The 25,145-nt window shown below is 42.7% G+C and overlaps 1 protein-coding gene across 1 annotated transcript in view; it reads left to right on the plus strand.

Moving 5' to 3' along the window:
• The window catches only part of LOC134635996 (dolichyl-diphosphooligosaccharide--protein glycosyltransferase subunit STT3B), an 81,080-nt gene extending 56,094 nt beyond the window's left edge, over positions 1–24,986 (plus strand). The window contains exons 8-16 of the mRNA XM_063485724.1: positions 2,901–2,949; positions 3,768–3,922; positions 15,700–15,911; positions 17,205–17,392; positions 18,596–18,767; positions 21,328–21,501; positions 21,603–21,716; positions 21,800–22,009; positions 22,115–24,986. Coding sequence (XP_063341794.1) covers positions 2,901–2,949; positions 3,768–3,922; positions 15,700–15,911; positions 17,205–17,392; positions 18,596–18,767; positions 21,328–21,501; positions 21,603–21,716; positions 21,800–22,009; positions 22,115–22,195 — 1,355 coding nt within the window. The 3' untranslated portion in view covers positions 22,196–24,986. The remainder of the gene's footprint in view (positions 1–2,900; positions 2,950–3,767; positions 3,923–15,699; positions 15,912–17,204; positions 17,393–18,595; positions 18,768–21,327; positions 21,502–21,602; positions 21,717–21,799; positions 22,010–22,114) is intronic.
• Positions 24,987–25,145: the final 159 nt, after the last annotated feature.

Raw genomic sequence — 25,145 nt, forward strand, 5'->3', positions numbered from 1 at the left:
TGGGACCGCTGCCCTGGTGTCACTGATCATGGAAGTTCCACTAACACCACCGTGTGTGTCTGAAGGCAGAGCCCTATCCACTTGAATGGCACTTGTTCACTTTTACAACAGTCTAAATCCAAACAGTCCCCATTCCTGATTGTCCATTCAACCGTTTGTCCTCACAGGTGTCAATGCAGACTGTGAACATGGACCTTCTGCTGTCAGGATATACACGTTCCTGTGTAAATGATCATGCAGAGGGCAAAAAATCTGGGAAAATCTGCACAATATTTGGCTCCTGCTTAGTAAAGTATCAAAACACTAATAGTTTCACTTTATTTCCAAATCTTCTGGTTCTTTTTGGTCTTGCACTTGCAGGTTTTTACTTGGATGTGCAGATTTTTGCTCTCTGCCTGGAGAGAGCTGTGACGGTGGTCTCAGTGGGCACTGGGACACAAACTGGATGTAGAGACTCATCAGTGTAAAATTCTCTTAAAGCTTTGGGGTTTTTGCTCAAAAGCGATTTAACTAGCTTTTCCCAAGCTCATGCTTATATGCAGTGCAGTTTCACAACATTTTGCAGTTTGTGCTGGGAGTAGGGGCAGAATGTGTCATGCAGCTGCAGTCTTTGGCACATTTTCAATTTTTCAATTCAATTTTATTTATATAGCGCCAAATCACAACAACAGTTGCCTCAAGGCGCTTGCATAGATAGTGATAGCCTAATACAGTCTTGTTGTGTATTCCTTATGACTGCAGACTGTATACAAAGGGATGGATTTTTACACATACAATCCTATAATTACATAATATTTCTGTTTTCATGGCGAGACATGGTTATTAAGACTTCACAGAAGCTATTCTTCAGTTGGCTAGTCACTCAGTTCCACGTGTGTGCAACATTTAACATATCTCCAAAGGGTAATGATAAGTCAGAACAGCATGGCGTTAGTCTGGGATTTTTCGTGAGCGGTATAAGGAAGTCATGTCCTATTACACAGTCCATCGCTATTAGGAAAAAATGATGCTGTGAGAGGAACGACACAAGAACGACTGAGCAAACGTGATTGTGATGGCAATTTTCATGATGGAGCCTTTACTCTATCAGAGATAATAGTTCTGCTTTCTACGGATGAACTGTAATCAGCACTAGAATGAAAGTGAATAGGCAGGTCATTCAGCTGAAATGCACTGCGCTGCACAGGTGAGCTTTTCTAAATCACTCTGTTCTGACACATCAGGGCTAAGAAATCTCTCACTATATCATTAGGCTGTCACTCTCCTCTGTGCCGCAGAGTGCTGTTGAAGCGCGTGGCATTACACGGGGAAGTGGCTCTCTTACTTCATGGATCTCAGTTGGTGTGAATGGGATGGACAAAAAAGTAGGAACGCTTGTCAGTTCAGAAGAACCATTAAAAAAAACCTCAAATGATCACACAGTTGAAATCAGTGCCTCTAACAGTCCTCTCAGAGCATTGTAATCTTGTTGAAAGGAGAACCTGACTGCTAGGATGTATTCCGATTCACTAAAAAAGATGTAATGGACCAAAACCTGCATTGTAGTGTGATTGACTTGGCTTTATGCAGTTCCCCTGAAAGGTACTTTTAGTTGCTTCACATGGCTTCACCACATCAGATGGTTTCCAATCCTCTGCAGAGATGTCGTTTTCCAAATCTTAGTTCCACACATTTAGCTTTATAAACTTTGGATGTTATTTCTCTATCAGTCTAGTGAGTGAACATCTGTGTATAACTTTTTTTTTATTTTTATTTTTTTTAAGAAAATTTAAATGTATGCCTCAGTTCTCCAAAGGACTTTGACCTTAGAGTTTGAACAGTACAGATCTTAAATCTTTCGGGAGCCTAAACAAGACAAAAACACGTTCTTCAAATGTAACATCTGCCAAAGCCAGCATCATGTTTGTTTGCTTAACAAAAAAGTCTGAACTTTTTTAAGAAAACAGATGATGCTTTACTTTTGCATGAATTATGATCCCAGAAAAGATCGTAGGATCCTTAGATGAAATATTAAAAAGATGTGGACATGACTCTGTAGTGTAGTGGTTTACACGTTCGCCTAACAAATGAAAGTTTCAGGAGCGGCATCTGGTTTAAAAATCTGTCAAATCACACATGCGGAGCTGCCCTCTGTAATGACCCCCACCACAGAGGGAGCAGCAGCTTTCCTTATTAAAATGTCACAGAAATATAATTTATAATTTAATCGTACATTATAAGTATTTATTCTGGGGTCTTATGTAATCAAAGACACTGTGCAGCTTCTTTATAGTGGGCTTACGCACGTCCTATTATGTTACACATACTGTAATTTTGATGGACGTGCAGAGACCCACCAACTTGCTGTTCAAACCTTCTTGCAAATGACAGCCAATCAGAAGCCAGGGTTTAAAAAATGGGATGAATGTACAATACATAAGGATTGATTTGACCTGTGAGTTATGCAAGTCTTTGACAAATGTGCTTTATTACTTTGTACCCGAAATCACCTGAACCTTTAGTGCCATTAGGTCTTCTTTGGATACTGAGTGCAGGCCAGGTAATTACAGCCCTCATCTAAGGTCATTGAGATGCTTCGTGTAAAACAATAGCGCTCTCTGATTGGAATCAGTAAGACAATAGAAGCACCCATCTATTATCCGCATAGAAAAGGACCACCTGCTGGCTCTCTAACAGCGGTGATTAGTTTCCGTGCTCTCATTTATCATCGCACCGCCCACATCAGAGAGTAATTTCATGATCGATACATGCAGGAGGAGCGTAGCGGACCAATTAATTGTTCCACCGGTGTGTGACAAAATACACAGATCACCGACCGTGGATGCTGGCCTGTTTGTTTTGTTGCACTTGTGAGTACATTGTGCCTAAGTACATATGGATGTTGTGTGTTTCTTTCTCAGGTTACATTGCTCCATGGAGTGGGCGTTTCTACTCCCTCTGGGATACCGGGTAAGTCACCAAAACTCTGCAGTAGCACAGTTACTCATGCTGGGCATGCAGGTACAGTCAGTCAGTTTCACAGCAGATTTATTGCACACTGATTTACCATGAAAATCTCATTTATTCAGCTTTACTCCATCTCACATCATGTGTGTTTTTTGTGGGGTTTTTTTTTTTTTCCTCTCTCATGCAGAGAGACAAAAGTTGTCACTCAGTTGTAGAAATCACTGCATTTTTCAAGTAGCATTCTCACCTTTAAGCCAAATTAAATGCATTACAGCATAGCAATTGCTGTAGCCTTGCCTTCCTCCCCTCATTCTAGCTCCCAGAATTTTTTTTTTTTTTTTTGCCATTGGCGAATCAAGTCAGCACGTCATCCTGCCCCATCATAAAATCCCAACCAGATAATGCTCCCCTTCTCTGCTCCCAGATCTGGGCTTACAGAGAACTGCCAGACTGCAGCATCAGCTGTAAACTGCAAAACTCTCACTGAGTGAATGTGCACATGGGTGTGTGTACGTACATGCCTCAGTAATTTTCGGGGTGGTTTTTTTTTTTTTTTTTTTGAATGGTGTTAAATTTTCTGCTGCAGTGCAGTAAAACTAATTGGGTCACGCTCGGACCCAAGATAACTGACATCAACCAAACCTGATTCTCTGTTGTCTGCATGAGCTCTCACATGTTCACCATCAACACAGTTGCTTTATTTTAGAGTGAGTCGGGTGGATGTTAACTGTTCTGATTGACACCAGTTCATATAGAGTTTATAGATACCCCCTTTTTTCACTTCCTTTTATTAACTGTTTTATTTCCTGCGCTCTTCACAGCTATGCTAAGATCCACATTCCAATCATCGCTTCGGTATCAGAGCACCAGCCCACCACCTGGGTGTCCTTCTTCTTTGATCTTCACATCCTCGTCTGCACCTTCCCAGCAGGCCTCTGGTTCTGCATAAAGAACATCAACGATGAACGTGTCTTTGGTAAGAACAGAATAAATATTTTTCTTCCCTAAAACGTGGAGCACTCCTCATGGCTTGTTCTTAGTGAAATGCTTTTGTGTGTTGTGTGATTATACAGCGTAATTTATTTGAAGTCGATCTTCTATTTTTGTTGCCACTTTTAAAGGAGACATATGGCTCATTAGCATTAATCTTTCCACAGAAGCACTTAAAACAGACTCCTTTTTCACTTATTCTTGCAAACTTGGTGGCACAGGTGATTGTGTTGATGCTAAAACAGTGGTTCTTAACCTGGGTTCGATCGAACCCTAGGGGTTCGGTGAGCCGGTCTCAGGGGTTCGGCAGAGCCTCCACCGCAGAGGTCACAGAGGTCCAGACACACCCGAATTATCGTGTAAATTTGTGATGACACGCCCCCTTCTGGCCATCACTGGCTGCAGACTGTCATGCTACACTGCTTGGCCAATCAGGGCTGCGGGGAATGTAGCGCGCGCAGTAGTCAACAGGTGAATGTAGTGGTAGTACTTCGTGTGATTTATTTTAACATTTTAATCCATACTAACTATGTCGGGCAAAAGAAGAAAGTGGTCGGACGAATATGTACAGTATGGATTCACATGTATCACGGAACGTGATGGGAGTGAGCGTCCTATCTGCATGATTTGCAACGCCAAGTTGAGCAACTGTAGTCTCGCACCGGCAAAACTAAAGGAACACTTCTTGAAGCTGCATGGAGACGGGGAATACAAGAACACAACACTTGCTGAGTTCAAGGTGAAGAGAGCCAGATTCAATGAAAGGCCCACTCTGCCTGCTCTTGGATTTGTAGCCGTTAACAAACCGATCCTCACAGCATCGTACGAAGTTGCTTACCTGATCGCAAAGCAGGGCAAGCCACACACCATTGGTGAAACACTCGTGAAACCAGCTGCGTTAAAGATGGCAAATCTGATTCTCGGAACAGCGGCCGAAGGTAAATTATCCCAAATTCCTCTTTCAAATGACACCGTCAGCGACAGAATAGAAGACATGAGTAAAGACATCTTGGCTCAAGTAGTCGCTGATCTGATTTCAAGCCCGGCAAAATTCAGCCTTCAGCTCGATGAGAGCACAGACGTTGCTAATCTAAGCCAGCTTACTGTTTTTGTGGACTATGTGAAAGATGACATGATAAAAGAAGATTTTTTATTTTGTAAGCCTCTTACAACAACAACTAAGGCAGCCGATGTGAAGAAGCTTGTGGATGACTTCTTCAGAGACAACAATCTTTCATGGGACATGGTTTCTGCAGTTTGTACGGACGGAGCTCCAGTCATGCTAGGAAGAAACTCTGGCTTTGGTGCGCTAGTAAAAGCCGATGCACCACACATCATTGTGACTCATTGTATTTTGCACAGGCATGCATTGGCAACAAAAAACTTTCACTAAAGAGGGGTTCGGTGAATGCGCATATGAAACTGGTGGGGTTCGGTGTCTCCAACAAGGTTAAGAACCACTGTGCTAAAACCACCTATTAGCCCTGAGTAACAGCTAATCTTTATCTCACCTGGTAATGGTGAGGGTAGGAGCTGTCTGAGCTGGTGTAAAAGTCCAAATCGAATGGAAGTTGAGTCTGTTGAGTCAAATTGAGTCTGTTCAGAGCTCCTCCCGCTACCTAGCTAGCTAGCCTGGCCACCAGCTGTGTAATTGTAAGCTGTGCAGTTATCAAGTTATTGTTAGGATTGTTAAAAGGATGGGGAGTAAGAATATGCGGAGAGGTGCAGGACGAAGACAGAGTATACAGAAGGTGGATGTGCTTGGTAAACTGAGTAAAAGCATGACCTGTAAGCTCCAAAGGGAGCTACAGGATGTCCTCTAAGCTCTGTTGTCTTACAGTGATGTACTGTTGCATATTGCTGCACATGGGTTTTTGATGGTGTTGAGCTACAGAATTTGTGCAGTGCTGTGTATACGTTCACTTTCCAGTTACTGTACCTGCTGTTTACAGTGTTGTGTGACCACTGGAGGAAAAATATTTTCCCCTCACAATACACGTAAAGGTAAATGCCCCCTTTTCTCTGCAGAGAATGTAAAAGTGTGTGATTGTGATGTAGTGTGCAGAACAGCAGTCAGTTATCCTCAGAGACGCATTCTTTCATCAGCACACACACACTTTACACATTATGCATAAATGAAAAGTTTGAGGTGAGTCCCATCTTTTTTCAGATTATCTCTAATTTTATCTTCATGCGTGAGCTGTTTTGTTGAAGATGAACTTCAGAAACATTACAAGGACTGTGCCAAAGCGATAAAGAATAACTATAACTAGAAAGCGAAAATTTCGGAAGAAATTTTAAGTGTGCCTATGCCGCTGCTAATCAGTGTAGTTTGCCATTCATACGGCTACAGAGAGCAAAACTCAGCAGAGCAGCCATTCTCCACCATGAACTATGGTAAAAACAAACACCGCTCGCGCCTCACAGATGACAGCTTACAGTTTTGTGTAAAGATCAGGTGACTTCGTACAGCCCCGATTTGCAGACGCTGTGCACAAAGGTTCATGAGCAGAAGTCCCATTGTACCACGGCAGACCCGACAATGTTTGCATGAACATGCTTTGAAGCATTACGCTATGGACCACTTTTCACACATGGTTGGTGTACCCACACAGCCGGCTGTAGCGTTTCAACTCACAGCCCCACACACACCCAAAAAACAGCCGAGAGAGCACAGATTACGCCCGAGAGGCGTGATTGCAGATGGTGCTCAGGTGGGTCCACCTCCCCTGCAGCGGCACTGTAGACCACGCCCCGCCACACACATCAAACACGTAAAATAAATATTTATGCACGTTTGCATTCACTTTTTGTTATTTTTACACAGTGTTCTGAATGAATAAGAATGGTCTACAGCCAGTCTTGTATATTATTATACAAACTTTGGTTGTAAGATTCAGATAACTATTTAATAAAAGCTAAACATTTTATATGAGAGTAAGAAAGAAAAGTATATCTTTGTGTCCCCCTTTCCCTGTTAATGCCCTACCTGGCCCCCTGGCAAAAGCTTTGCTAGATCCGCCCCTGCACAGTTACCAGCTGTCAGCTGCACAGAAAAGGACCTTGGTGTTATTTGTCTCTCAGAAACAGTTCATAACTTCCCTTCAACTCATTCATGTCACCTAAAATGTAAACCTGTTTCTCCATCACCAGTTCAGCTCTGATGATTCAGTAAGGACATCTCCTGGTTTGAACCAGCCGTTTTTACAGCTGTGGCTCCAGCAAACATCAGCTGATACTAGAAATTAAAATCAAATGAATTCTAACAACAGCTGATCGAGCTTAAACGTGCTGCTGTTGTTTAGCGCGATATTAGCAACAGTATTGTAACTGATTGTACAAAGTCAGCACAACGAAAATAAACTACACCTAAACTCGGTTTATATCTGACCCAAATAGACTGCAGTTCATAACTTCTTACCTGAAATTCAGTTCACCTCACGCTCCGACCGGCAGCCGCCTGCTTCTCCTGCCTTTGGTTTCCCTGATCCACGATTGAGCTCCGCGTTAGCCACCACCGGTCAATCGGCGGTTGCCTCGCCTCACGCTTTTTCCTGCATGTACTTTCTGTCATACACCGGTGGCTCGCTGCCCTCTGTTGTAGCTCCGCGTTAGCCACCACCAAACTACTCAGTTATTTTTTCCACATCGACTAGCATCTGGACAACCACCTTTCACTGTTTATACCATTACTAAAATGAATAAATGAATCATCGGCCCATATAAACGAAAAATAAGTCCAGCTGAGACACAGACTCTTGGCGAGCGATCGGGTCGTGAAACGAGTGTGAGCCGCCTCACTGTAAGCCAAGCCCGGGTGCTTTTTAGCGAAGAGACGCTAGCCGTGCAGCCGGCTAGCAGCAACATCGTAAGAGAACTGTTGCTAATATGGGATGTCTTGACAAAACGAGCAGATATTTGAAGTTTACACAGCTACATTCTGAAAATATCTTAAAAGTTTATTTTGTGACCTAGAAACACTAATAAAAGCAATATATCAAATGAAATGGTGTCCCCCATTGTTTCACTTGGTAGAGGCGTGCTATGAATTGTGGGATATGGAGTTTTCCACCAAGCATACACCCTTTCGGCCGTACTACTCCCGGTATACCACTAGAGAGAACCAACACACCACAAATGAAGTCTGTTTCTATGGGGCCAAAAGATGAATCTTTCTCATGGGCCTTGAAAAGGGCCTAAATTAGCACTAAAATCTAAATATTTAAAAGACTATAAAAGTCATAAACACCAAAAGTCATAGCATGCTAGTCCAGATCCAGCCGCACAAAATGATATAACATATGTAACCCTTGTGTCAAAACTGTGCGGCAGATAAGCGCGGGAAAATTTGCACTAAAATATTAATATTTAAAAAACTATAAAAGTCATAAACACCAAAAGTCATCCGACGAATAGTAATAAGTGTGCCTCTTGGCATAGGCACACTTAATAAGGTTCCATTATGCACTGGAGAGCCATCGATGTGTGTAGTGCTGTAACAGATGAGTTTTGATGGCTGGTTGGTAAAATAACCATCAAATCCCTTCTGGAAGCTTTTTAGTCTGTTTCTCTTTGAGTCTTTCTGACACTGCAAACAAAAAGAAATGCTAATCTGACAAATACACGCTGGCAGAGTGATGCAACTCTTAACAAGGGTGATTTAAGTATTTCAAATGTGGAGGCATTTCATCAAAGTCATTTAGAGAAGATGACTCATGACAAAGTACTTAATATATTAATATCATTTATGTAGCTCAAGTAAACATTGTCCCTTTTTAATAGGCTCATTTAATGTCCATCACCTTTAAATAGGAGCCGCCTTTTGACTTGAGGATGAGTGCTCACTCTAAAAACACAGTTTCACAATATTCCTGACCTCAGAGTGCACCACAGTTTGCCTCCTGCTATTTATTCAGTCGATATCTGCAGGCTCACAAAGTCCAGTGAACGTGTTTTTTTACTTCTGTGGCTTCAGCAGCAAAGTTCTTGGTGAGGAGCAAACACTGTTCTTTAGTATTCACACGTTGAGATCCAGAGCTGGCAAAAGTGCACATTCTGTACTTGAATAAAAGTACAAATACTACTGTTAAAAATACTCCAGTAAAAGTTGAAGTACTTATTCAACTTTTTTACTCAAGTAAAAGTAAAAAAGTACAGGCCTCTAAACAGGAACTTGAGTACAGTCAGGAGTTAAAGTTGATTCAGCAGGTGTGGAATCCTAAAATCAGTTGTAATGGCTCAGTGTGGGGAAAAGAATCACACTCACAATAATTTCTATTGAGAGCTTCAGTAGATTTTCTTAGTGTATAGGCTGTGATCAGCTGACCTGCTGCTCTTTGTGGATGTACACAACTCAATTCAACCAGATGTCAGCAGATGTTTCATGAGTTGTCCTGGCTGAAGTCCATCCTCTACATATCTACACATCCTCTTTGTGTTGGATCAAGGACACGTCTAAAACCTGCAGGACACCGGCACCTAAGTCCTGGAGTTGCCTACCCCTGCTCTACACTGACAGTACGCCGTTTATGCTCTGTTTTCTAGATGGTATAAAGGTGGAATTCAGTGAATTCATCTAAGCATCATCAACTAAAAATCCATATGAATCTCTGCTACACTTAATGTAGCCTAACTCTGACCATAACCACAGTCACTGTGCACCAGCCACACACTGTTCTTTTAAATCCATCACAGTACCGCAAACTAACCTGGTTATCCTTCACTAACCTGCAGAGGATTGTTATGCAACTATTAAATAACACAGTTAGTCTGCCTTTAAATCTAAGCTCTCTTCGTCCTCTCCTGTCCTGTCTGTCTTATCTTTCTCCATCTCTGAGTGAAGTGTTGTGGAAGTTTTCCATTATAATAAAGCCTGCAGACAAGCGGTGAGCGGTAGCTAACAATCTTTAATCACAAACAAAGAGCAGAAAACCAAGCTTGGTGGAGAGCCTGCATGATCATGGGGCAGACGGTCAGCAGAGTCTCCCCTGAGCCCAGCATGGCTCTCAGTTAAATACCTTCTCCAGGAACAAAAGGCAGTACACAGCTGTTTCACACCTTAAGGTTCACACTCCCTTGCTACCTCCCAAAGATGTGGAAGAGACAAAAGATTCTTCCGGTGGAGTTGTCTGCTTCCCCCAACTTCCTTACCAGACCCCCACTATCTGTCTAACTGCATTAGTGTGAGAAGTGCTAAAATTCAGTGGCACCAAGGCATTATACAATAAAATAATGTGATTAATACATAAATAAAAGAAATTCTTATACAGAAGTTAGCTGTGCTGTGAAATACAGCAGCTGGAACTTTGGTTAGCAACACACATAAAATGTAGGAGTAGAAAGTACAAAAAAAGTAAATACTAACGTAAAGTACAGATACCTGAAAATTGTACTTAAGTACAGTCATGAAGTCTTTGTACTTCATTACTTCCCACCTCTGTTGAGATCCAGTCAAATGCTAGAGTGCCCCTTCCTGAGATGTTGTTGACAAAGAAGAAAGCTTTCACCATTGCACTGTGAAGGCTTTCTTGTAACTGTCACTCAGGTGGAATTTGGGCTCTGGATAAATGAATATCACCCCAATCTGTCCCAGGTTTACTCATTGTTATTTTACAATTAAAAGCTCAATAAAACCCGTCACTCTAATGCAGGAACTCTCACTTTGGTAATATAGAGTGCATTACACTGGTGAGCATCAAGCTGCTAGTTGAGCAATAAAAGCACAGATTAAACTGCGCTGGGCTTGATGGAGCTTTCAGTCACATCCTCTGCTCTCAGCTGGAGTTGAGATCATTCTTCCCCCAGTTGTTCTGCATTCTGCATTTTGTATGTTGTTCCCCATCAGTTTCTAATGAAATGTCTTTGTTATTGGAAAGAAAGGCACCACCATGCTCAGGTATTATGTTAATTAAATCATTTATTATGCAGATCCCTGCTGGATCTATAAAAATACACATTCTGCCTTCTTATACATCTTTTTCTTTCAGTGATACTAGCTCACAACTTACTTAGTTTTGAGACCCGGTTATCAGCCTGCCCTGCTGTGGAGGGGATGGGAGACGTCTGCTTTGTTCCCAAGTTTGATGACATCCGATGGATCAGTCAGAGCTGCTGTGGCTCATATAGTGACCCATTCCAGAGAGCCAGGGTGTAAAAGCCTGGTGCAAACAATAAGTAAATAAATTTAAAAAAAAAAAAACTCTGCTGCAAAGCTTCTTTTTGTGCCATGTTGCTAAGCTAGAATGTAAATGAAGTCTCTGGTCTCTGTCTGCACATGTGGAGTTGTATAGTACAAAACATCAGTGAGACATAATCTATTATCAGATCTAATTCTACCACAATTCTGGCACAGAGCCTTGTATTTGCTCTCATGTTGTTCTAGGTCTTGTGCATGTCTACATTTTCTCCAAGAACTCAGTCTTTCTCCCACTGTCCAGGTGTGGATGCAACATGGATGAAGCGCCTAAGGGTGTAAAATAATGGGTTGTATGAATATGGGTTAAAGGGTGAATATAGCTTGTAGTGTGTGGCGCTTTGAGTAGTCCCTAAGACTAGAAAACTGCTTTTAATGCCAGCCTTTGCTCAGAGCTGGGCTTTGAGTAAGCAGACCCTGAGGTGAGATTGATTGGATTGTAAACTGTTTTTGGATTTACTCAAACATTGGAGAAACAAAATCAGTATGCAGTTACAGCAACAAGGGAATCGTAAGTAATCCCGTTTCTTTCTGACTGCCTGTTTATATCAGACATTCTTAGCTTTCAGAGTAACAGAACATCCTGATCTTCCTCTGTCAGGTGATGAAAACACAGTAACCATGTTCTCTGCACTCTCACTCCAGCCGCTGTCAGTCTGTATTTAGGATTTCCTGGGGTGCAGCCATTTTTTTGGCAGCGATTTCTCACAATTAAAGAGGAGTTTCATGTTTTGTTGAGCATTATTTATCAGCATGAAATCATGCTGATGTGTTTATAACTAGCACAGTATCATCATTTCATAGGTACTGGTCATGTGAATGAGTGCAGTGAGTTGAAAAAGCAAAATGATACCTGGTTTAAAAGTGGTGATGTCCTGTTCAGGGCCTTTTTGTTCAGTGAATCTATTTTTAGATTTCTAACTGGTTCCCAGCTGAACCTCTGCACTTTGCAGTTTCATCGCCAGCATTTAAAGCTCAAAGAGGAAACTTCAACTCCTGCTTCAGACTGACCACCTCATGTGTTAGGCATCTGCTGGTGATGAGAGCTTGCTCTGCAGCTGTGGCAGTTTCCAGTCAGTTTGGTATCCAAGCCCATAAGGCGGCACATGAGGTCAGTAATGGAGCCAGGAGAATTCTTGTTTTCTTCGGCATTCAATGGATTCTGTAACCTGAATTTGTTCCCCGGGGTGAGAGCATCTGTTCGAGTTCGATCTGATGGCTGAAATGACCTGAGCTGTATTCACTGTATTCGCCTCCCTGACTCCTCATCTGCTTCCTCAAAATGAAAACATTCACAGGTTTGACAGCCTGGAGGAGGATCCAGTGCATTAACAGAGCCACAAGTACAAAGGGACTGAATGGTGCTTCCACTCAGTGATCTCCAAATAGCAGCAGCACTCAAAGCTGTCCACACATGCCCGAGAACATCTGGAAGAGAAGAGCGGCCAAAATTAATCTTTTTTTTTTTTTTTTTTTAAATAGACTAGTTCCTGAAAAACATTTTCACTTCGCAACTTAAACAGAATCATGTGTGTATGTTGTATAACAGTTGTCCTGGAACAGCTAGCTCAGCAGTGTTTGTCATGTACATACAGTGTGTGGGCTCCACATATAATTATTCCTCAGCAGCAGTCATCGTGTGTGTGTGTGTGTGTGTGTGTGTGTGTGTGTGTTTTGTTGCCCTCTTCATGTTCATTTCCACCTTTCTATTCTTTAGACTGCATCCCTTCTCCCTTGTCTCCTTTTCGGTTTCTCATTCTGCATCATTATCTTCTCCTGACATTATTGGGAGTTTAGCACCTCGGTCACTTCTGCTAATTTGGATGCCGGCCTGGTTGTAATGAATCTGTGTGCTGTGGTTATTTAATTAGAACTGTCTCATTTCAAAGTAAAGTCTACACAACCGTGAGCACTAGATACATTAATGATTAAACAGTTAACACTGGAAACTGATCGTGTCTCCTCTATCAGCATGAATATAGAGCATAGTTTGTGGTTGAGGTAAGAACATTTGCACAAAAGTAGTGTGTAAAGTGGTGCAGATGTAGGAAATCCTTTTAATGAAGCTAGAAGGGACACTGTGAAAGCACAACCCTCTGCCAAGGCCATTCTCCTTTCTTGCAGTTTTAATGTGTAAACTGCATTTGCACCAAAAATTTAATGGCTTCTTGTTTTGCCCACGTTCCACCCCTCCATCAAGGAGATCCAGCCTTGTTAGTTTTTGTGTAATCTTGCAGACAGAAAAACAAAAGACACTGAACACATTAATTAGCCCTCTGCCTGAGCTCTCGACTTGGCAGAGAACTAATTTATCTCTTTGGATTCATTTATTCTTCTTGTTTGTTCATCGTGTCAACAAACACCTTTCAGAATCCAGCGGGGTCCCAAAGTCTGACAATCCATCCAGGAACCTGAAGTATTTATGCATATGTATGTATATGTGTGTGTGTGTGTGTGTGTGTGTGTGTGTGTGTATATATAGATATATAGATATGATTCTGCAGTATTTCAAGGTTAGCTGTCACACTAAGATAGATCAGTGCCATTGACCAGTTTATGCAGAGTGTGGTCTTGTGTTGGTGTCTGCTCGCACAGCTCTGTGATTGCACAAAGAGGCTGGGAATTCAGCACTTGCCTTAACAGCAATCGTATCCTCCTGAGAACGGATGAAAAAAATCTTCCCATTGAACTTTTTTTGTGATTTCCTGCCTCTCTGGAGATAACAGAGGCCACCCAGACACACCAGATATCAATGAAATTGTCCTCTATTTAGTACATCACAGACTATTACAGAGGACATAAATGAATAGTCTGCTTCTCAGGAGGATATCTATGAGTCCAGTGCTGATTGGTTGAAAATTTGACAGGTAAGGGAATGACAGTGAAGTTCATTAGGAAGAGAAGGAACATTGCATGAGAAGCACAGACAATTCAATCCACTAAAGCAAAAATCTGCCTGACTGAGGGGCAGCTGTGACTCAGGTGGTAGAGCAGGTCATCTACCAATCGAATGGTTGGTGGCTCTATTGTTGGTGGGGATGCTGTCCTTGGAGTCATGGGCAGTATTTTTCTTCCTCCAAACACGGCGAGTTGAGTTGATGCCAAATAGCTCGATTTGGTCTCATCTGACCACAACACTTCACCCAGTCCTCCTCTGAATCATTGAGATGTTCAGTGGCAATCTTCAAAACGTACATGTGCTTTGTTGAGCAGAGGGACTGCAGGATTTCAGTCCTTCATGGTGTAGTGTGTTACAACTGTTTTCATGGTGACTGTGGTCTTAGCTGCCTTGAGACCATTGACAAGTTCCTCCCGAGTAGTTCTGGGTTGGTTCTACACAGTTCTCATTATCGACAAGGTGAGATCTTGCGTGGAGCTCTGGACCAGGGGAGATTGGCAGTTATTTTATGGTTCTTCCATTTGCGAATAATCGCACCAACTGTCGTCACCTTCTCCCCCAGCTGCTTGGCGATGGTCTTGTAGCCCATTCCAGCCTTGTGTAGGTCCACAGTCTCGTCCCTGACATCCTTGGAAAGCTCTTTGGTCCTGGCTATGGTGCAGAGTTTGGAATCTGATGGATTGATTGCTTCTATGGACAGCTGTCTTTTATATAGGTAACAAGTTGAGAAGGCTCCCAATGTCAGCTCGTTACCTGGATAAAATATACCTGGGAGACAGAAATCTTGCTGATTGATGGGGATCAAATACTTATTTCATTCCTGAAAATGCAAATTTATACTTTTTTTTTTTTTTTTGAAATGCATTTTCCTGTTTTTTTTATTTTATTTTTTTTTAATTATTGTTCTGTCTCTCACTGTTCAAATAAACCGACCATTGAAATTATAGACAAAATCAGCTGAGGTTCAAAAATTTTTTTCATTGACCGTACAAAGTGCATTATTTGTGACTGACTCTTTCAGAGGTGCTAATTTAACTGTTTTAACATTGAAACTCACAACACCAGCCTCTTGCTTGCTTATATCATAGTTTTTGTTCCTGGTTGAGAAGAATGAAATCTCTGTTGCTGATATGGAAACATAAAAGATCGGGTTAGAGATCTTCCTACCAGTTTGAAGTCCATCTTTCTCCTCCGGCTGGTTTTTGCACTTTCTTCCTTGCACCGCTTTGTTGTTTACTTGTTTCGCTGCTCCTCTCTCCCTTGGCAGTTTTTTTGTTGCTCTCTACCTGTTCCCTCCTAATCACTCCACAGATAGGCTTTGATCTTTCACTCCATGAATAAAGCCACACATGCACATTTGGCTTTGTGTTTGATTTTGTGCTGTACTGGTCTTTCTGCTGTTCTGTTTCTACTCATCTTGCTGTTCTCCCACCCCCCTCTTTTGACCTCCTTTCCACCTATTAGTGAGGTTTACCCTGTAATAAACACAGAAAAGAAGTGCAGCCATTTAAGTGGCTATCAAACAGCAAATGCATTGCAGATGTAAAGTGACTTGGTCCCATTAAAGTGACTAAACATAGTTGAATGCAAAACTTGATGAAACTCGTCAAGTTTGGGTTGTTGCATTGCAGTCACCTCTGACCTCCTTGTGTCTCTCTGTTTCTCATCACAGTGGCCTTGTATGCTATCAGTGCCGTATATTTTGCCGGCGTGATGGTGCGCTTGATGCTGACTCTGACTCCGGTGGTGTGCATGCTGTCAGCCATTGCCTTCTCCAGCGTCTTTGAACACTACCTGGGCGATGACATGAAAAGGCAGAGCCCACCTGCAGAGGACAGCAGTGACGAGGACGACAGGAAGAATGCCGGCAACCTCTATGACAAGGTCAGGGGTCATCGTGTGTTCCCTGCACAAAATATTTTTTACAGACTTTGCAGTCATTGTTTTGTTTAAAGGTACTACGCAGGAATACAATGGCATTCCATCAATGGGTGGACATGATTGTAGTGTCACATGTCAGCCAGCACCACAGAGTCAAATATATTATAATCCACCATGCAGCATAGGTTTAGTTATCTAATCTGTCAGTGTCAATGTGATCATGACTGCAGTTCACTGCAACATCTGGAGTCATTTATAACAACAAGTCTTAAAAATTATGCAGAGAAACTTTAACACTTGCAGCTTCACAGCTTCATCGCCTGTAGGTTTTGTCGGGTGGAAACGGTTCTGTAAACTCTACATTTAATAGCAGACAACACATCTGGCTACTAACTAGCTGTTGCACATAGTGAAAGCTTTTAAAGAATTTTTTTTCAGGAATTTGTTCAAATCAAAATAGCATTCATTTTCCTTTTCACTAACGCGTATTCATTCTAGCTGGGTGTGGAAATAAGCTGCTAAAATCCAAGGCTGCCATGAGCTGCTCTACACTCTGAAGTGGCCAAAAGTAGTGGTTCAAGTTTTTAATCAAATGCACAGCTTGATTTTTAACCTCTGTTGGAGTCATTGTGCTAAGATTAAATAAATTTTTTAAACGTGAACTAAATGCTTCAGAGTGGGATGAACAGTGGTGTAGTAGAAATAAGGATTATTTTGGATTGTGTATCATGCAGAGAATCAAACTAAGGAGCTGGAAATGATCATGAGTCTCTTTTAATTGTCGTGTGACCTTGCTCGTTTTAGAGTTCAAAGCTTGAGTCAGATATGAGGCATGAAAATAGGAGCAGAATAAATCACCGTTTAAAAAAACAAAACAAGTTCTGTCCTGTTGTAGTCCCTGTGTGTGCACCACTTGCTGGATGGATCAGAGGGTAAAAGTTTACGGGAAACATTTATCATAAAAAGTTTGAAGTGACAACACTGCAGTTTGTAGCTGTTACGCTCCTCCTCCCCCTTTAACCTTTCAGGAGAAACAAAGAGAACTCACGTCCAATGTTTTCCTCATCCTTCTGCTGCTTTTCCTCCAAATCGATACGTGGGGAATAATGCATCACAGGTCTGCTGAAGGGTGCTGTTAAATGTCACACTATAAAAGCGCTACAACAGTTAATTGTCTGCCTGAGAATTCTCTGCGAGGACTATTAAATAACCCTCTAGTACATTAGCAGCTTGTTTGGACAGCGGACATGTCCTGATGGAGTTTCAGTAACCTTTACCTCGGCTTCTCCCCGGCAGGCTGGGAAGGTACGCAAACACGTGTCGGAGCAAGAGAAGGCGGAGGAGGGCCTCGGCCCCAACATCAAGTCCATAGTCACCATGCTGATGCTGATGCTGCTCATGATGTTTGCCGTCCACTGCACCTGGGTCACCAGCAACGCCTACTCCAGCCCCAGTGTGGTGCTGGCATCGTACAACCACGATGGGTAAGGACTCTGGTTTAGCAGGACCTCTGTGATTGGAGGAACTATTCTCTGTGTTTGAGCTGTTTACAAAAGAGCTGAGAGTATCCTTGTACAGTTGGCCCCTCTATAAAGGGTCAGTCCACTGAAATTACATATTTTTTTCCCCTCCATGCTGTAACTGTGCATTTAGAGATCTGCCCCTGACATTTCTACCCTCACTCTAATGTACGAGCACGGTTTGCACCTCTTACAGCAGTGACATTTAAAAATCCAACAGCAGCTTCTCTACACAGACCACGCTGTCATCATATTTTCAGTGAGGTTACTCTCTATTTTGTGTCTTTCAGTTCTGTGGGCTTAAGTGGATTAAAACATGTGGCTCCACGTGATGCTACCTACCAGATGTGCTGTGTTTTTTTGTTTTTTTGAAGTTCTGCTTACTGAAACTGTTCACTTCATGCTTTAAATGAATAGAGGCGGTCTTAATCCGTACCAAAGCTCCTTGCTCAGCGGCTCCATGCTGCCACTCCTCTCTGCAGATATCAGAAAACACTGTAGCAGAGTGCTGCACACTCGGTGGAACAGACTGCCGTCAAACGGAAACTGTCAGGCACATTCTGGTTTCTGAGGCAAAGATTTTAAAGAGGGACCCATCCAGCTTGTACTTATTTCCTGTCAGAGTTGATGCAGTTATGGTGATGGACGCTCATTATTATTTTAGGGTTCTCACCTTAAAATATAAAGTGCCTTGAGGCAACTGTTGTCAATAAAATTGAATTGAATTCATATTAAACATGGCCAAGGTTTCAAATAATTATGGCTGGTGTATATACCAGTAACCCCTGTGAGCCAAAAGCTCAGGCTACTCTAATAACCACTGAGTTTGTTTTCTACATGTGGTCCAGCATCATGTCAGTAAGAGAAGTGTCCCTAACATGTTTATCTTGAGTCCATGGCTCTGAGTGTGAGCATGTACCTGCTGTTTTCAAGGGGTAGCCAATCAGAAGAGTTTCTTAATAGGAAAGAAGCTAAAAGCACTAGTATCAGACAGAGGATTAATGGGCCACACCAAGCCCTGTATACGATCAATAAGCATTATTCTCAATTACGGATCAGGCAAAGCTAATTTAATTTAGTTATAAAATAAATGTAATCAGCTGGAAATGCTTATGCTTAGGCCCAACATCACAGGAGTATTAACACATCTGCAACTGTCCCCAACAGCTCTCGCAACATCCTGGACGATTTCAGGGAGGCCTACTATTGGCTGAGGCAGAACACGGACGAGCACGCCAGAGTGATGTCGTGGTGGGACTACGGCTACCAGATAGCAGGCATGGCCAACAGGACCACGCTGGTTGACAACAACACATGGAACAACAGTCATATAGCACTGGTGAGAGCTGATCTGCCCGTTCCCCTTTACCTCCTGTCCCAGGTTTGGAAAAGCTGGTTTGAGTTTACCCTTTTAAGTCTGAGCCATGGAATGATTGCCAGGAAATTCTAATCTGGGTTGAAGGGTCACTCCCAGAGTTTACACTTCTGCTTGGTCGTGTGTTTGTAGAGGAGTGTTGTCAGAAATGCGTTCACTGCCTTGTCTTGTTTTACCCGTGTATTTCCGACTGCTTTTCTCTTACCCTTCTTTTTCTGATGGTTGCTTAGTTATACAACTTCTGGTCGATGTTTGTCAGCCCCCGTGTAGCGCCCTGAGTATTGATGTGTTGTCTTGGTGTATGACACCACCAAGTGGACACAACTGCATCAGTTCACTGCACTGCAAAACCCTCAGAGAGCTTAATACTGTACATGTGAAAGAGGCACTCCATAGATTCAGTGGTGCTCCGCTACAAAGACGCACTGAGAATGGAGATTTAAATCAAAGCAGCAAAACCTGACTTACTCCTTGAGTCAGTTACCTAAAACCTAAGTCACCTAACAGTTTCTCTAACTGGAAATGGGTTAGTTATAAGTTCTTAAGTTCTTAAGTTGTAAACCATTCAAATAGCTGACTTTGTGGATTGCATCCATGTGATCCAGAGCACAGACACACAACTATTTTTTTTTTTTAATAATAAAAACAGACCTTAAATGATCTGTATTACAAGATAAACAAGTACAACGAGTATGAAGCATGGGCGTTTGATGCCCAGAGCGAGCTCTGCTGTGAAAAACAAGGAACAACAACAATATCTTTTCCTCAACAACAGCCCATGAGGGACCTGTAGTGCATGAAGCTTTTATCACTTGCTTATTCATTATTCAGTAAGAGCAGTTAAGGTTTTACAGCCCTGCTGTCTACTGACCAAAATCCAGAGTATTTCCACTCGAGGTCACTCTGGGTTGTGAACTCTCTGCTATCATTTCCACACAGCTGCTGGGTTGTTGCTGAATAATTCCAGAGCCTAAACCAACCACCAGAAGAAAAGACGAATTATTTTAGGTTTAAAATGTTTGGTTTGTTTCCCTTTTGTATTTTACATAAGCTGCAAACATTAAGTTACAGTGAGGGAACTGATGATTTGATCCCCTGGTGAATTTGCAGGCTTGCTCACAAATAAATGATGGTAGTTTAGATTTTTATGGAGAGAGACAGAATATTAGCCAGAAATCTTGAAAAGAAAAACATGAAATAAATGTTATAAATTGATTTGCATCTCATTGAGTGAAATCTGGGTTTTGATTCTCTACAACACGTGATATGTGTATCATGCTGAAATCAGGAGTCGGTTTCTTCCATTCCAACCTCTCCTCCACCGTCGTAAGAGCAAAGAGCTATCAAAGGAGGTCAGGAATAAGATTGTAGACCTGCAGGAGTCTAGAATGAGCTACAATACCATCAACAAGAAGCTTTATGAGCAGGTGACTGTTGGTGCAGTTATTCAGAAATGGAAGAAATATTACATGAGCATCAGTCGCCCTCAGTCTGGAGCTTTGTTCAAGATCTTGCCTCATGGGGTGAGAATGATCATGAGAAATGTGGTGAATCAGATCAAAACTACACAGGAGGAGCTTGTTAATGATACGAAGGCAGATGGGACCATAGTCAGTAAGAACACCACTGGTAACACACTACAACATAATGGAATGAAATCCTGCAGCGCTCGCAGGGCCCCCCTGCTCATGAAGGCACACGCACAGGCTCATCTTAAGTTTGCCAGTGAACATGTGAGTGATTCAAAGAAGGCTCGGGAGAAAGTGCTGTGGGAACATGAAACATCAACTCGACCCATCGTGTTTGGAGGGATGGAAATGCTGAGTATGTCCCAAAAAGCACCATCTCCACAGTAAAGCATGGAGGTGGAAACATTATGCTTTGGAACTGGTTTTTTTTTTTTTTTTGAGAACCTCAAAAAAACCAGTTCCTTTCCAGTTCCTCCTTTCCTCAGCCAGAACATAGTCGAGTCTTCCAGCATGACAATGACCCAAAATATGGCGTCAAGGCAGCAAAGGAGTGGTTAAAGAAGCAGCACATTTAGTGGCCTAGCCGGTCTTTAAACCTTAGTCTTATAGAAATTTGTGGAGGAGGCTGAAGCTTCAAGTTTCCAAGCAGCAACCAAGAAACCTAAAATGAAGGAGTGGAACAAAATCCCTCCTGAGATATGTGCAAACCCACTGACCAACTACAAGAACCATTTTACTGCTGTGCTTGTCAACAAATGGTTTCTATAGGTCCGGGCATCTTTTGGAGTTTTTCCGACTTTTCTCAGAGAATTCTGACGTTAATCTCAAAACTGTGACATTCTGAGAAAAATGAATAGTTTGCTCTCAGCGGTTGTATCTGTGCAGCTTCTATCTATCTTCCTTACCTAAACTTAAGCATGGCTGCTCTCTGTGTTGCATATGGAGTCCAGCTTGCTCCCACAGTCCAAAGACGTGTTAGATTAATGAGTGTAAATGGTCTGTGAGGCAGCTTAAGTGTGATATTTCTAACCTGCGGCGTGTTTGTGCCTTAACAGGTGGGCAAAGCCATGTCGTCCAATGAGACTGCAGCCTATGAAATCATGAGGTCGCTGGATGTCGACTATGTCCTGATCATCTTCGGAGGGGTGATTGGCTACTCAGGTGATGACATCAACAAGTTCCTGTGGATGGTGCGCATCGCAGAGGGGGAGCACCCCAGGGACATCAGGGTGAGGGAACCATCTCGCACTCTCTGGTTACATATGAACATGTGTTCGTTCTTTTCTTTAATTTATTTTCTTTCTCCACCTTTTGTCACGGCTCACCCCAGGAAAGTGATTACTTTACCCCCCAAGGAGAGTTCAGAGTGGACAAAGCAGGCTCCCCCACCCTGCTCAACTGCCTTATGTACAAAATGTCTTACTACCGCTTTGGAGAGATGCAGGTATGTCATCGTCAAGGAGCTTTTTCTACTTCGCAGAAACTAGTCAGTGTTTCATTTAAATTATGCTTTTGTTTCTTGTTCAGTTGGACTTCAGGACGCCCCCGGGCTTCGACCGGACACGCAACGCCGAGATCGGCAACAAGGACATCAAGCTGAAGCACCTGGAGGAGGCGTTCACTTCAGAGCACTGGCTGGTCAGGATTTATAAGGTCAAGAAGCTGGAGAACAGAGACCGGGTGGAGCACAAGCTGCGCAGCACCGACACCAACAGGCAGAAGTACACCTCTAAAAAGGTCCCCACATCCATTCCAGCTCACCGCTGTTTTGGACATTTTAGCCAAACTTACACACAAAATCATACATTTCTACTTGAACGTGTCATTTTCTTCTGTTTACAGACGGCCAAGAGGAAGCGGGGATATGTCAAGAACAAGCTGTCCCTGAAGAAGGGCAAGAAACTCACCAAGAAATCTTTATAGAAGGTCCACCACCTACAGAGGCAGAATGTGGACAGGAGGGAGGAAAACGAATCTGACACACACAGCTCAACAATATCAAGCAGTAAAAAAAACAAGAAAAAAAAGGAGAAAAAAAAATCCACCAATCGAGATTGAATAAGGAACAGCAGAGGTTCTCTGCCCCGCCCCTGCCATCATCTTGAGCATCCTCACCTGGACGCCCAGGCTGGGAAAGCATCGCCCAGGATCCCGCTGAACCCAAGCCGACCTTTGACTTGATGCTGGGGTCGAGGAGGAAGAGAGAGAGAGAGAGAGCGGGTTTGAGTTTGAGAGCCTCCTCCACGCTGGATTTAACCTGATGAACTGTGACCTTTGATTCACTTTTCTTTTTGTACTTGAACGTGCTGGGGAGTGAGGACGGACCGAGCAAGAGAGATTAGCCGTCCCTCATCAGGGGACTCTGCTTGGGGTTGCTCTATGCATCGCATCATTTACACACATACAGAAACTCTGTCAGCACTGAAAACCCAGACTGACCGATACAGTACGCTTTCATCTAACATCATCCTGCTGCGCCGACAGCACGCCTTCATTTTTAGGTTAATTCTCACTTGCTACAGTGCATTAAAATTTTTATCAGCATGCCAGATCAACACAGTTGTAAACAAAGACGGTGCAGAGGGTTAAATTACTTTTAAAAGCAAGCAAAGTCACAATTTGAGCACCACAGGCTCAGCTGTCCCAAGCTTTACGGCCACATTTCAGGCTTGAGCTGCGTCCACACAGGGAGCCATTCACTGGCCACACGTCGCTTTCAAGGCAACTCTCTAATATACTGTCACATGTCAAACATCGGTGTCCTCTGCTCTCACCGCTGTTCGCTTCAATCACTTATTTCAAAGTCGAGGAAAGTTTCCCCCCTCACCTACCAACCTTTTCTGCCATGTCTGGTCGCTGCAGGTCGCTCCGTGTGTGGATGCAGCTTCATGATTTTACTTTAAGAGGCACAAAGACATGTTTTTCCCCCTTTCCCCACATTTGTGTAAGATTTTCTACTTCAGAGTACAAAATTAGCAGCGTGAGCAATTCAACGAATCACACAAGCAGAATTTAGTTAAAGGCACAGGTGGATGGCTTAAAGCTGCGAGTGTGGTGCCAAAGGTTAACTTTACTGACTCTTCTATTGTTGTTTCTTTTTACTTCTCTGTAGTATCACATCAAAACTTATTAATGTGATTCAGTCAGCTCTGAAGCGTGTTCCTGTTCCTCGTGGTTCGGGTGTCACTGAATGTAAATATGGAGTTTTGCAGGCGGCTGACAGTCGTCATCTTTCTGTTAATGAGTGCCTGCAGCGTCCTGCAGCATGGCTGTCCATACACGGAAACAGGGTGGCACAGTAACTCTTCACTAACATGCAGCCTGGTAAATAATTGAGTTGTGCTGTTGTGTGTATCCTAAAGGCCAGCCATCACACACAGATGTCAGATTTATGAGGTTCTCTGGATCTCGCTCCACAGTCGTCATCAGTTTCTACCAGAGGAGGTCGTCCTCATTATCAGAGCTTAATATTTCTCCTTCAGCTGCTTCTCACTGATGTGAAATCAACATGTTACCCTGTGATTATGTTATTCAGGTTAGTGGATATTATCTCGTGTGCTCTGCTCAGTAAGATGCTGGTGCTGGCATCTGTGCTCATGAGTTAGCTCAGTGTTGGATCACATGCACAATTTTTCTCCCGCTGGCACATTTTTCTGATCACTAATTTGCCCTGTGATAAATCTGACCCCGAATCTCTAGTCCTGTTCAGACTCCAGAGGTACTGGAACCTACATTTCCCACGATGCACCAGCTCTGCTTTAAAGTGATTTGTTTACAATCTGTGTGATCAGCTGGCTGTTTACATTATCTGAAATGGTAATGCTGAGCTGCAGCCCAGCAGGTGGACACGAACATATCTGTACCCTTCAGTTTTTAATCAGCTGACTGTAATTAGTAAATGAACGAATGTGGGAGGGATCAGTGCTGCAGAACGCAGAGCGGTCCTCCCACCTTCAGGTCAGTAGAAATGTGCTTGCTTTGTTGCTGGTGCCAGTGTTGTTGTTAAATAGCCATTTTAAAAGTCTCCTCTGCTCTCAGTGAAAACAATGAAGAGAAATCAGCAGCAGCAGTAATGCACCCAGCTGTTCGTCTGCAGTACCTGCTGTCTGCATGTCAAAAGGTGTCCCCGAGGCCTCGTTCCCTTTGATCCCCCGTCACGTATCCCACCGCACTCTGTAGATATCAGGCTGAGTCTCCCTCCGCAGGTACCGGGATCAAACGCGTTCGCTGCTCGTCCTCTCCTGAATTTAGAAAACCATCATCTGAGCTGGCAGGAGCAGCAGGAGGCTCTGCGGGTTACAGCCGCTCTACACTCTGAATGTTCCTTGTAAATTGGCACACTTCTTTCTGTAAACCAAACTTTCCCTAGATTCAAATCTGCCATGTTCATTTTCTTACAAATATAACAAGTTGACTTTTTTTTTATGAGGTTTTGTTAGAACACTGCTCCAAGAGTCCATGTGGAGAGGGACAGCACAGGCCTTAAAGTTTAATAATAAAAAAAAAAAAAGGTGTTTCCAAAGCTGCATGTCAGCGGGTGTATTTATTACATGGACGATGGAGGCTGCTGCCTAACACGAGCGCAGCGTCCTATCATGTGATGCAATGATTTTATTTGATTTTTTCCAAGTCAAAGGTTCTTCCATCAATTGTAATGATCTGGATGCAGGTGTGAGAATGAAACATGCCTTTTTGAATAAAGAGGTTGAAATAACTTATCTTTACTTTTTTTCTTTAAATGGACAAAAATGTTAATCTTTAGATTTTTTTTTTGCAGGTATAAAATTCACAGGTTGTAAGCATCGATTTTATGTCCAGTTTAGACTTCACTGTTTGTTTTTTAGATTCTTATGGAGCTCTCTCCAGAAACTTG

The sequence above is a fragment of the Pelmatolapia mariae genome, linkage group LG10_11, assembly GCF_036321145.2.
Source record: "Pelmatolapia mariae isolate MD_Pm_ZW linkage group LG10_11, Pm_UMD_F_2, whole genome shotgun sequence".
NCBI lineage: Eukaryota > Metazoa > Chordata > Actinopteri > Cichliformes > Cichlidae > Pelmatolapia > Pelmatolapia mariae.